The 13,664-nt window shown below is 40.1% G+C and overlaps 1 protein-coding gene across 2 annotated transcripts; it reads left to right on the top strand.

Moving 5' to 3' along the window:
- Window positions 1–1,007: 1,007 nt before the first annotated feature.
- LOC138627322 (uncharacterized) lies at window positions 1,008–13,633 on the top strand. Of its 2 annotated transcripts, XM_069709578.1 has the most exons (13): window positions 1,008–1,156; window positions 2,981–3,092; window positions 4,545–4,638; window positions 5,480–5,534; window positions 8,668–8,808; window positions 8,907–9,067; window positions 9,171–9,269; window positions 10,002–10,147; window positions 10,341–10,512; window positions 10,674–10,786; window positions 11,321–11,408; window positions 11,765–11,825; window positions 11,977–13,633. In XM_069709578.1, exons 1-12 carry the CDS (start codon window positions 1,045–1,047, stop codon window positions 11,816–11,818), a joined length of 1,347 nt encoding a protein of 448 aa, XP_069565679.1. In that variant the 5' UTR covers window positions 1,008–1,044; the 3' UTR covers window positions 11,819–11,825; window positions 11,977–13,633. The 2 variants fall into 2 exon arrangements, with proteins under 2 accessions (XP_069565679.1, XP_069565678.1); XM_069709577.1 differs by having other exon boundaries at window positions 11,765–13,633.
- Window positions 13,634–13,664: the final 31 nt, after the last annotated feature.

Consider the following 13,664-nt stretch of genomic DNA (forward strand, 5'->3'; position numbering starts at 1 on the left):
CACCCTACAAACACGTGTCTCATAAAACATCCAGAGTTTAAAGCATTAGTGTCTTTTAAAAAAAAAAAAAATTAATCTCTGTGTGCACAGTTCCCTTCAAATACACAGAAATTTACCATAGTAAAAGCTTTTTTCAATAGTCTCTCCTGAAGAGGGTATGCTTTATTTTGTATGTGATTTAGATAACACTGAGGACAAACTGTTTTATGAGGGCCTGTTATTATATTATATTGCCCACTATATGATCATTTATGGGAGGTACTTATTTATTACAATGTCCCTAATCTGTATGTCTTATACAATTTTTGAAAGTTTTAGAAAGAGAGCCTGGCAGACGAGTATGTTTGCAATGTAGTCCTATGTAAAGTTTCGAAATCACTTTTAAATAATAAAATGTGTTTTTTTTATGGACTTTTCGATGCACCTTGTTACCTTTTTTTTTCTGATATATTGATAGTTGTTACTCAGTGAGTAAAAGTGCTTATAGTATTATCTTTTGAAAAATCAAGGTTGTTACCCCCTTATTATCAAACCTTTTGCAATATGTTGATTCAGTTGATTACAGTTCAGAAATTACAGTATATTTTTTTTACTACACAGGGCGTGTAATAAAAAATTATACTGTAGTTTCTGAACTGTAATCTGTTTTAAAACATATTGTAAATAGAAAAGTATAGAACTGGTAAAAAGCAGGAAGGATTTCAGTTTACATTGGGAGTTCTTATCTCCAAACAAATCCGCAATTCACTCACTTACTACAAAGTAATTGCAGTTTAGTGTCTGTGGGGCCCTTAAGGGCGTGAAACCCCAGGACAATTGCCTGGTGTCCGGGGTTGGTAATCTGGGGTCTAACCTATTTCTTTGAGAAGTAGGCTAAAAACCCTGCTGGTTCAGATTTGAAACAGAAAATCATGTGTGCTCATGTTTAGCCACAGGGGGGCGCTTCTTCCGCACAGGACAGTGTTTGTGCAACCCTAAAAGCCTTCCCCCCCCGTGGCGCAGGAAACAGTCCGGGAGGCGGTTGGTGGAGGCTCAACGTTCACAATGTCGGGCAGAAAGCCCCGGTCTGTGGCAAACCCTCTGGAGACTGCGATCACCACCCCGAGTGAGAGGATCTTGAAGGAATGCCACAGTCTTTATGTCGACAGTGAAAACGGTAAATAATCACTAACCCGCCTTAACGTTACCGTAAAGTCAGGACCATAAAGAAGAAACAAGCGGGCATAGTTGTGATGTTATGTAACTCAGTGGTCCCAGGCTGAAGTTTAGGGTGTGAAGTGAACGTAAAGCGTTGCTTGTTTCCGTCTGCAACAGCTGCCTGTCACTGTCAAAAAACATGACACCGAGGAGAGGCTCCTCTGCAGCCCCGCGGGGCAGCGCCCCGGGCTGTTTGGACTTGACATGAGACAAGTCTCCTTACACACAGCCTGCTGCAGAATGCTTCATAATGAGCTGCTCAGTACAGAGAGTTACTTTACAGAAGCAGATAAGGGTCAAAAGGTTTGGAGAAGTGTGGTGTCCTCATCAGTGATCCTGTTATTTTGTGGATCTTTCTGTCCTACAGTGTCATAGTTAACTGATCTTACAGGAGAGGCAGAAACAAGCCTGTGCCATGTAAACTGTTGCTACTGGATCAATAAGAGCAATGCTGCGGTTTTTTTTTTTTTTTTTTTATAGTTCACCTTTTCACGTTCACATTTACACACACTCACATTAAAGCTGCAGCAATTAATTGATTAATCAATTTGTTGATTGACTGAAAATGAATTAACGACTATTTTGGTAAACGTTTAATCTTTTTTGATTGATTTAAAAAAAAAAAAAATTATAACCAAATGCAAAAATGATCCGATTCCAGCTTCCTAAATATGAATATATCCTGGTTCTTTTAGCCCTCGGTGATAATAAACTAAATATCTAAGTGTGTCACATAAAAACGGATATAAAGGAACATAAAAATATGTTAAAATGTAATTTTCAAATAAAAGAATACATAAAAAAAAACCAAAAAAACATTAATAAAAAGAATAAAGAATAAAGCAAAAATGTATTTTAAAGTTGCAGTAATGTGGGCAAGTGCAAGAGAGCTTCAGGTGCAGCTAGTTAAAGGCTAAAGTAATAAGATAGCCTATGTTTTAGGCTTAAATATTTACTGTGTTAGTTTCCCTGATATCTGTGTTTTCCACAGCTTTGCAGCGTAATTGACAAAAGCTGCATCCCAGATTTTTTTGTTGTTGCTGCTGGAAACTTCCAATAAACCAGCAGGTGATAATCACAATGTTCTTGAAGGCACATGTTAAATCACAGAATTTGCAATATAATCTGGGCAAAGCCCATTAGGAGCTTTGAATGTAAGGTGGAGGACATTAAAACCAAGCCTTTCGGTCGTTGTCTATTTGGTGGGACCAAATAAGACAGTTCACGCTGCAGTTTGGGAAACACTGGTCGACACTTTTCTCCATTTTCTGACATTTCAAAGAGCAAATAGCCATTTCATCAATCAATAAAATCATCAACAGATTAATCAATAATTAAAATAATCATTAGTTGCAGCTTTAATTCACAACCAAAACACTCCTGGGACAAACAGTCTGATATGTTAGCTGCTTCAGTGAAGCTGTTTGACTGTTTTTTCAAGCCTTGCTCAAAGGCTCCTCAGTGATGATACTGAGGGAAGGCGAGAGCTGTTCTTCACTTTCTCTGCACACATTTGATTTTAGAGATAACATTTTAAGCAAAGTCTGTCTTGTATTAGTAGTTTTGTGAGGCCAATGAGGTGTATAAATAATGTATCTGTTGACGAAGCACATGGGACCATTTTACCTTTTTTTTTTTTTTTTAAGATGACAGCAATTTCGTTCCTGTGTTTGTGTTTTGTTTGATCTTGCAGATAATCTAGAGCATTATGTTACTAAGAATTCCACTTTAATAGCCGTGTGCCCTGATTAATGTCTGTGCGTACATGTGTTTGTGTTTTCAGGCCTGGTGAAGATTGCCAGCAGTCTCGGAGTCCGACTCCTGCCTCCCAGAAAAAAGATCACTGTGATGATAATGGGTAACCACTCCGCAGGAAAGAGCTCTTTCATTAACTGGTAATACATCTGGTTATTAATGGGATTTAACAATACCATGCCCGTAGGCCTTACCGTCACATGCTCTTCTCCATGTGTGAAAAACTGTTTGCCAATTGTGTGTTACCAGGATATCGTCTTCACACATGACTTTTTAAAGTGCTTTGTGGGTTTAATACAGTTCAGCAGTTTTGCCACAGGAAATGTGAAATTCTAGGTATTACAATGGTGACATAATGGTGATATGATTTGGTAATTTTTTTTTAGGAATTGTAGATAATCATAGAAATCTGTATTTTTGGCTAAGACAACTCATTAAATACCTGTTGGCAAATTCAGGTTCTTCATCGAATTCATCTAAAATTTCCAGATATTTGGCAGCTTCTGCTTTTGGATGAGCTGTTGAAAGTTTATTCCATTTATAACAAAGAAAAGCAACACAAAACAGGGGGGAAATTATTTAAAGTAATTGACTTACAAAATTGTCATCAATTCATTGTCTATTATTAATTGATTACTGACTAATTGTTTTGGGTCTCCTCTTGAAATTGTTTATGATTCTAAATTGTACAAATATTGCACAAACTAGGTTGAAAAACCATCTGTTATTGTATTTCCCTGGGCTACTTCAGGAATGTGTTATGAGCACAGCTGTCAATCACGCTAACCGAGCTCACGTGTTTTAGAATTGACTTACTCCCGAGTCTGTAGGTGTTTTTAGCATGATTGGTGGTGAGTGCTGAGGGGTCTGTGTTTAATAGTGAGAATAAACAGAAATGTAAATGTTACATTAGGTTCATTCTCGTTACTTGTTGAAATACAATAATTATATTTTAAGAGCTGCTGTTAAATTGATTTGATTAGTAACTTTTTTGGTTTGCAGCAATTATTAGGGAGTTAAACAATAAGCATTCTTAAACACTCATCAAATGTTCTTTAAAGCTTTCATATTTCATATTTGATTTCATATATATTGAGAATTGTTTGAATTGAGGAGATGAAAGTTCCCAAGACTGTTTTATTTGTCCGCAAAATTTTAATATGTGTAATTTATTGTCCTAATGTGTTATTTCAGTGAAACACCGGTGAGCACATGTTCACATCTCACACTCAGCAAGTCCTCTAACATATGACCCGACCTTTTGCACAGGCACCAGGCTAGTTTGTAGGAATTCTTGCTGAAAAACCATTGACAGAAATTGAATTGACAGCAGCCTAACAATTGTTTATTTGTTGTAGTAACAATTAAAAACATGGCCTTGTTTGAGCCTCTAAAATATGAGGATTTGCGACTTCTCCTTTTTTTTCTTCCTTTCATCAAAAAGTGAATATTTTACAGTTCTCCAATATTAGTATTAGTATTGTATACATTTTTTTAGCTGCCCTATTAGAAAATATCTATAGTTGCTTTAGATCTTGCACACACAAAATGCATATTTGTGATGCGTTTGACGCCTGTTGCCATCATTCCAGGTACGCTGAAGAGCACATACAGAAAACAGGCGTGGCCATTGAGACGCAGGGGTTTACCTTCATCACAAGTGGTCGCAAAAGAGAATCTCTGAAGGTAAGAACAGCATGAAGGCAGCCGATGTTACCTGCAATGGTGGAGAGGGACTTTGTATTTAAGGGGTACGAGATCAAATGAAAAGGCCAGAAGTACCGACTAATGCTTCGAAAGAAAACCATGATGATTACTTCTTCCACTTCATTTTATATTTTTTTTCAAAGATCAGTGTTGTCAGTGTTTTTTAACAAACATTATTTTATGTTCAGGAATCAGACATTGCTTCCCAGTTTAATGCATGAGGGATTTTAAAATTTTTAACTCCAGTAAGGGGAGCTGAATTTGCAGCCAGTCATAAAGGTCGATGGAGCGATATGTTCGTGTCGGCCTACGTGGAAGGCACTGCCTCAGTCAGTGGTGATTTTTCATTCTGTAGGCTGCTCCAGTGAGGCACTTTGTTGTACACACACACACACACACACACACACACACACACACACACACACACACACACACACACACACACACACACACACACACACACACACACACAAACAGAGGCATCTTTGCAGCATACAAACAGGCTCGGGGAGACACCTGTCTCTCTGTCTTCTCTCATCCTCTACCTCTCTGTTCATGTCCTACTGTGGTGGAGGTGATGAAGATGAATAATATATTTGCAGTGCGGGACTGCAGAATGGAAGGATTATCTCCTAAGTAGAGGAAGAGCTGCAGCAGGCGTACTGAGCTGCAGCACAGCAGCTGGTGTAAGACTCCATGCAAAGTACCAGGAGAATAGAGGACTCTGTTGTAAGGGGGGGGATGCAGGAATAAAAAAGCTGCAGATTACTATTTGTCTCATCAGGTTCTTTCTAACGTTGTCTTTTTAACTCTTTCATAGGGGAATGCAACGCTCCACCTCTACCCTCACTTTCGACCACTCCTTGAGTTCAAAAGTAAGGCTGTCCTCCTTGTCCTCGCATCGGAAGCTCAAAATGTCACTTTTGTACGTTTATTCTCTCCGCCGCTGCCTGTAGAGCAGGCGGGTCTCTGCGTCTGACTGTCTGCTGCAGCAGGGACAGACAAGTGTCCCCCTCCGCTCGCTCCCGACACAGATCTCGCACCGTCCTCTCGGACAGATTAATAAATAAATAAATAAAATGCAAAAGTGGGTCGCCAAATATACCTGGGCCGCAGTCAATTTACCTGGGCGTGCTGGCCAAGTAAAGTATATGTATGGGAAACACTGTTGTTGCTGAAAGAAAAACCAGGCCTCATACTTTATTCAAATACATTTTCATGCTTCTAAATTAATCATTATGTGCAGATCTGGTGGATGCATACAGTTGTGACACATCAGATAAAAGAAACATGTCGGAGTGTCACACATGTCAAACTGGTTCACATTATTAATTTTGCCTTTATTGTGTACACAGTTACAGAAATGCACCTGATTGTGTGTTTATATTAACTGCGCTTGCCTTTCATTGGTTTCACGATGAAAAGCGTGCGAAAAGGGTGAAAGGAAAGAATAAAGTGTTAAAGTCTGTTGGAACAGCAGGGAGATGCAGTATTAGACCAGCAGCGCTTCAGGAATAATGAACAGGAGATTAATGTAATCATGAACTGCAGAAGGATATCAAGCTTTAAGATAATGCTCTGCTGTGTGACCCAGGAATATGTGTGTTACATACTCAGTTCAAGTTTAAAAATGACGTCTTTTTGGATAAAGAACCCTAAATTGTAAATTTCCATTCCCATCTGTTTGACTGTCCATCCATCTGTCCATCGTTTCTGCTTGTCACAGGTCAGGCTTCTGTTTTGTTATTTCAGGTTGACTTTAGGTGCTTCACCTTGATGGCTCAACACTCAGTCATAAACTCAATGTATCCAGTTATAAATCAGATCAGACTCCTGTTGTCCTCTCATCACATGTGCCGTTTGTTTCTAAAATATGAGTTGAGATGGAGAGGAAGAAAAGAAGATGTAATACGTGTCATATTGTTTTAAGACAGCTGGTGTCAGATCTGTGCGTCAGCAGTGGTCTGAAGACACTGGACTGTGGTGGTCATGTAGAAAGTCTGGGTGTGCCTGCTGCCTGCGTGGGGGTGAGCAGTGAGTGGAGGGGTGTGTGTTGACAGGAGAGTGTGTAGAGAGTGAGGGTTCACTGGGTGCGGACCACAGCGCTCACGGTATGGTGTATGAGTCACACGCCCCATCGACAGCAGTGCAGTGTAGTCAGGAGGAGCTGCTGAGAAATGTCACAGCCATTAGAGACGGAACAGCCCAGACTGGAGCAGCAGCAGCTCCACTGCAGGCCGGAGCCCTGCAGCACCACCGATCTGCTGCTGGAATACAAGCAGGCTTTTTATCTGAACTTCATCACCGCCTCTGGAAATATATTCTTTCAGTCATCTGTTTACCTGTCACAGCAGCTGAGGATGACTCATCAAAAAAGCGCCATATATCCTTATGTGGGAGAAGCTGCTGACTATACAGTTTGATTTTCCTTGGGATGTGCTTAGGGACACTCCTTGATACTGTTTTATGCGAATGTTTAAGTCTATCTTTTTGTCTTAATGTTATCAACTTGTTGTCAAGACTTGAGGCAACATGCTGCATGGGAGTTGACATTTTCACAGATATAATGATTCATTATTGTTAGATAACAAAGTGTTTTGCTGTGTTGTTTGCTTTTTTCTTGAGATATATTTTCACTGTGCCAGGCCCGACCTTTCAGTTCAACAAGTTCTTTCTTAGTCTTGGTCAATGCAGTGTTATTGCAGCCTTTGCCCTTTTCCTCATGCATAGGTTCCCCTGCATAGCCCTCTCAGTTACAGTCATTTGAGGAACTTGGCACCCATCGGCGAGTATCGCTCTCGTTTTTCTTTTCACCCTTGAGACGACTTTTTTTTTGTTCTATCATATGGATGGATATATCTCTACTGAAGCCATTTCATTAACTGGCAGATGCATGCACTTGTATTGGGATCATCTTGATGAACTGAAGTACAGACTAGTTGCCTTACAGAGAAATAACGTGGAGCTACTTGATAATATCTGCGCACACGCACACACACATACATATATATGTATACATGCAATGATTTTCCTAAACCACAGTCGTCTTTTGCACAATAGGGATGTTTCTACAATGTCCGACTTTGGGGAGTTCACTTCTAAGACGTTTCATAGGAGGCAGATTTATTGATATTGTGGCCATGCTGATGTAAGAGAAACATGAGGGAATGCTAATGTGCCACAGCAGCAGTGGCCCTGCTCTCTGCAGCACAAGGATGTGATTTGTGCTGCCTGTTAGCACCTGCCGCTTCGTATGAAACAGCCTCACTGTCATCCCAGGCCTGTGTGTGTGCGTGCGTGTGCGTGCGTGCGTGTGTGTGTGCGTGTGTGTGTGTGTGTGTGTGTGTGTGTGTGTGTGTGTGTGTGTGTAGAGGGGGGATGAAGTGGGATGGGGCTTATTTTGTCAGTAGTAGGGGCATGTCTCAATAGTGATCTTGTTCTGTGTGAGGGGAGGGGAGGGGTGGGTCGGGCTCTGGTGTGATGGTTGTGGTGGAATATCACAACCTCACAGTGCGTTGCCTCACAGTCGTTCTTCACTGGCTAGCTTTATGTCCCACGCCCCACACTAAAGCTGCCAGTTGAAGAGCTGTTGTGTGTAACCATGACAACAGACCTCTCCGCAAAGGGGACAGTGAGAGCTAAAGAAAAATGTTCCGCACATTAAAATTGAAGTATAAACCGTGAGGGCGTGGCTGGAGTTGAACCACAATTAGTCAGATTCGTATTCTTGAATGGTCTATAATTTGTCTTCATCTAAACAATTTTGCAGTTGAATCACAAATTCAGAGTTCCTGAAAATGCAAAGCTGTATAAACATGTTCATGATCTTAATGTCACCGGTCACCCTGAAATGTCCAAATATTGACTGCACTGCGGCTTCTAGTAGCACACAATAATACAGTCATTAGGTGACTGCTCCCTGCAGGGAACTTTTTATTTACCGTATTTGTTACTGTGGAGCTGTTCTGAAGGGAGCCCCTGTGCACACACAACATCTGTATTTTTCAGGTGTAATGGACTACCTGTCTGCTGAGATCTCCACCTCCAAGCAGAAGAAATTCAGCTTGGTGACATTTGTGGACACTCCGGGTTTGGTGGACGGCGACATGATCTACCCTTTTGATGTCAATAGTGCCATCATCTGGTTTGGTATGTCTGCCTCGCTTTAAGTTATCCCTACAGGGCTGAAATATTTGCTCCGCAGCTGCTGTGTTTCTCTAATAGATGTTATTTTTTTTGTTATGCAGGGGAACAGGCAGATCTCATATTTGTGTTCTTTGACCCGATGGGCCAAGCGCTGTGCAAACGCACTCTCAACATCGTGGAGAAATTGAGTGAAAAATGTGGAGACAAGCTGTTGTTCTACCTCAGCAAGGCAGATGAAGCCGGGAAGGAAACAGACCGACAGGTTGGCTCACTCTATATATGGGTTTTTATTGATTTATTTATTGATTTGATTGCAAGAAATTCAATTAATTCTGTGAAAATAAACTTTTATTTTCTTTCGTCAGAGAGTGATGATGCAGATAGTCCAAGAATTATGTCGCCGTCCAGGTCTCAACAAATGTGGTTTTGAGATGCCGACAATATACATCCCCAACTCACAGAAGGTAAAATCAATTGTGTTTTCCTGTAAGGGTTATTTTAGAACCTGAAGTTGATGTAAAATTTAAATCTTTATGCTTTTAGTTTTAACATTGACTATCTGAGACTTATATGCCTAAAGTGATGCAGTGCTTCGCCACCTTGTAGTGGAGTTGTAGAGCTGATTCTTGTTGTTTTCAGCAGTGTTTTCCTCTCATCTCATGTTGTATTTGGATTTAAAGCTCTCTATTGTCCTTGGAGTTGAATAGCCATTGATTTGAATGTAAATTCTTTGCTTCAGTTTCCCTGATGCCCCTTGACGGCTTGAAACAGGGTGATTCAGTTTGCAATATGATGACTGAGAGAGTAATCAACGTGTGTGTGTGTGTGTGTGTGTGTGTGTGTGTGTGTGTGTGTGTGTGTGTGCGTGTGTGTGTGTGTGTGCGTGCGGGCAGAGATCGTAAACTATGGACTTTGATCAGCCTGCCTTTGACAATAGCAGCCCCAGTCCAGACTTATTGCTGCAGCATCTTGTGATCTACAACCTCAAAGCTCTACTCCGCATGGTAGATTTGTGCATCCCTCCAAACCTCCAATTTATTTTTGCTGAGCAAGTGCAGCTCCACCTCCTGCTAAGTGCACAAGACTGTCAGTCAGAATACCCTCAGGATTCTGCATGAAAGTTTCCAGACCTTCCCCTTTTTGACATGCATGAGATACAGAACTAGTGCATTTACAAACCTTTTTGTCTTGTTTAGCCGAGCAGGTGTGTGAACCAGATTGATGGGGTTTGTGAAACCATCGAGAAGACCATCAACCAGGCCGTTCAGAAGACTTTGGATCAGCTGGAGAAAGACTGTGACCTTATTTGTTCCACCATCAGCAGCAAACTAGAGCAGGACAGGTTTGACCTCTCAGCCTACAGCAAAGCATGTTACTGTGTTTAAGTACTCCTAAAGCTATAAAATAATTTATACTGAGGCAAAATGGCATCTTAATAAACCCCGTCACATGCACATAGAGGAGATGGCAATCATCAGATACTATCAGCTGCTGCAGTGAATGTGTGAAACTAGATGTCCTATATGTGCACACAGGGCTGACGTGACTTACAACAAAAGCGTCCGTCTTCACTCGTTCCTCTGTGGGGCTTTGGGCGTCTTCCTCCCCGTTCTCTTCATCCTCAGTTTCATTGTGAACACCGTTTCCAAAGAGCAGCTGGATGAGCTGTTGGGTGAAGGCCCGGTTCGCACTGTCACCATCTCAGCGGTAAGTTCTGACTTTTATACAGGTGAAATTTAGTGCAAATAATAATTGATGGAACAAGTCATATTGCAATAAAATATTATTTGATTCAATACTTTGCTCTGACTATTCTTACATGAGGTCTCCCTGGTTCTCTGATTGTCTATTCAACATGTTTCTCACAGGGAATAGTGATGCATTTATGGGACTGGATACCAGAAGATGGACAAGTAGTGTTCGTGATCATTTTCGGGGCTTTTTGCTATCTCTTGCTTTTCCTGGCAAGATATTTTGCAGGGTAAGTGTTGCAAGTATGCAGTGCAAACATATAAACACATTATTGATTAGTTGAAAAGTATTTTTTTTTCTTTAAAGAAAGATTTGGTTCCAGCTTCTCAGTTGTTAAAATGTTTGCTTTTTTGAGTGTGAACTAAATTTTTGGGGGTTTTGGACTTTTGATTCGACAAAAATATCTATTTAAAGGTGTCATCTCGGAGTTTACAGAGTTTGATCAACATTTTTGTGAACAACCAATCAAGAATACATCTGTGATTAATAGATATTGAAAATAATTGGTTAGTTAGTTAATAATTTGTGGCCTGCACATGCTTATGTCTAAGAGAATGTGTTTTAAGTAGATGTACGTCAAATATATGCACACTCTCTCTTTTACACACACACACACACACACACACACACACACACACACACACACACACACACACACACACACACACACACACACACACACACACACACACACACACACACACACACACACACAGGAAGTGATGATTGACATTCTGGGTGTTGTGATGTGCTTTATCATCAGCCGAGGGAATAAGACTCTGACGAAGAAGGAGAAGAGGACAATGGTAGAGTACAGTGGCTATATCCACGACATCGTCAAAATTAAGAAGGTCAGATTCATGTTTTTGTGCCATGGTGTCACATTTTTTTTTTTTTTTTTTTTTTTTACTATTCACTGTGTGATATATAGTAACTCAGAGAATTGTCACCAATCTGCAGGTCCACTCAGCTGTGTGAAGCTTTATTGTGTCGTTCAGTTCATTGTTTTTGGAAGGCTCATATATTTTAATGTTAACTGCTAATAACGAAGCACAACACTTCATAAGGATTTTGTACATGTCAGTGTTGTCTTTAGTTCCGCTGCCCTCGAGTGGCCAAAAAAATCCAAACATTTTCATTTTCTTTTCATTTGTCAGATTTGTAACATGGGGATTGTGAATCTCACACTGTTAATTTTGATCCACAGGGTAAATTGTATGAATGGTACCTCCAGCAGTGTGCAGCAGAATATGACCTCTGACCTCTGGGTAAGCTGAAGACAGTTTACACGTACATGTTAGGATATTGCTTCATGTTTTTTGTGAAAAGTGGCTCATCTGTCAAATGGCATTATTCAGTGTTTATCATGGAATCAGCAGGACTGTAGACAGATAATCATTCAGCTATTTCTCCTCTCAGTCGTGCAGGTGTAACCTCTAATGCAGCACAGATCACTGCCAACATTTTATCATCTCAACATCTGATCTGAAAAGTGCCTTTATAAATGAGTACAGGACAAGCTGTGATTGTAGTTGTTTGATGAAAATTTCAAAATGTGACTGAATTTTATTTTTCAGTTTTTGTAGTACTTATGTAAATGATGCTACTAGAGAGAAGTGAAGTGTTTACAAAGAGGCTTTTTCCTAGTTTTCTTCATGAGTAACTTGCAGCTGCTTTTACTAGCAAATATATTTTTATCAACTGTTCTCATGTAACAAATGCATTGTCCACAAATCTCATTTCACCGTCCTGACTGTCATGATTACCAGAATGTGTTTCCATGCTGTCTCTCAGCATTAACTACAACAACCAATGCTGTGATAAGACCCGGGCATTACAATTTTCAAATATTTTCAGTCAGTGAACTTGAGGGCTGCAAGTTTTTCTCTTGCCTCCAAAGAGTGTGTCCTACAGTTAGATTTGTATTTTGTTTTGTGATTTGTTCAGCCAGCAGTTATTTTTTATAGATCATTCACTGTCATGTCATAATATTAACCAGTCAAGGCAGGTGGTTGGTACTTGAATACAATAGCTGGTGAGCAGTGAAGCCTGTCACTGCACCGATGAGCACTGAACTCTGCCAGTTGTCCATATTTGTGACAATATAATGCCTTCACTCAAGTGTTTGTTGATATATTTATTCATCTCAGTAGGTGTTAACAGGTGAGGTGCTTTTTTTCTGTGGATGCACTGATCCAACACATCAAATTGGTATCAGAGCTGACACTGACCTTTGTTATTTTCCTGACTGATCACATTAAGTACAGTGTCCTCTGTCAACCACATTTATTTATCTATGGAGAGTTAACGGCTTAGTTTTTCAGTGGCACAGTAAACACAGGTGTCATGTGACACAACATAAAGTGATCCCAATGACAGTGACTTTCAAATCTAGAGACAAAAAAGGGGAGTTGGTGGTTTTTGGCAGAGGCTCTGAGGTGACATCTACAGGAGCCGTGTGTAGGATTTAGTGGCGTCTAGTGGTGAGGTTGCAGATTGTTCAGAGGTGATTACCCTTCGCCACACCCTCCACTTCCAAGCATCTAGGAGGATCTGCGATGGATGCAAAAAAAAATGCTAAAAGTCCCTCTTTAGAACCATTCTTAGGTAATAAAAATCCAAAGATTCACTAGTTTCAGGTGATTTTACACTATTGAAAACTATTATATTCCATTTCTGGAACAGATTCCCCTAAACTCCACACAGCAGTCCTTTAATAATTGGAACCAGGAAAGATGGATCGGTGCATCCCCAATTTTGATCCAAAATGATATAGAAAAAATGTCTTCGGGCTGTTTGCAATGTCATTGTGAACACTTCTCAGTTTGTTTTGTGTGTTTTAGATGCCTCCCAGGTGTTCTTGTCCTTAGAGATTTCATGTACTATGATTTTTTTTTTCATACATATATTTGTGAAACTTGTGGATTCATCATTCTGTGATCTTTCCAAAAACAATTTTTATTGTATGAAACTTAAACTCAAACAGTTTGTCTAGAAATGCTTTTTAGTAACCCTGATTCAAAGAATGTAACTAGTTAAAACACTTCCTTGGAAATTATTAAACATTTTCTACTGACTTCTACTGACTATGAACTGTTTTCTGGTAA

The sequence above is a fragment of the Brachyistius frenatus genome, unplaced genomic scaffold (assembly GCF_029030835.1).
Source record: "Brachyistius frenatus isolate BFR_SWC_R1_liver_20210118 unplaced genomic scaffold, ASM2903083v1 Contig_83, whole genome shotgun sequence".
Lineage (NCBI taxonomy): Eukaryota > Metazoa > Chordata > Actinopteri > Embiotocidae > Brachyistius > Brachyistius frenatus.

Bases quoted from the DNA above. Each gene is read 5' to 3' on its own strand.
- LOC138627322 (XM_069709577.1), top strand. From the start codon at position 1,045: ATGTCGGGCAGAAAGCCCCGGTCTGTGGCAAACCCTCTGGAGACTGCG. The intron at 9,270-10,001 runs GTAAAATCAATT...TGTCTTGTTTAG, and splicing joins ACATCCCCAACTCACAGAAG to CCGAGCAGGTGTGTGAACCA. The intron at 11,409-11,764 runs GTCAGATTCATG...TTTGATCCACAG, and splicing joins ACATCGTCAAAATTAAGAAG to GGTAAATTGTATGAATGGTA.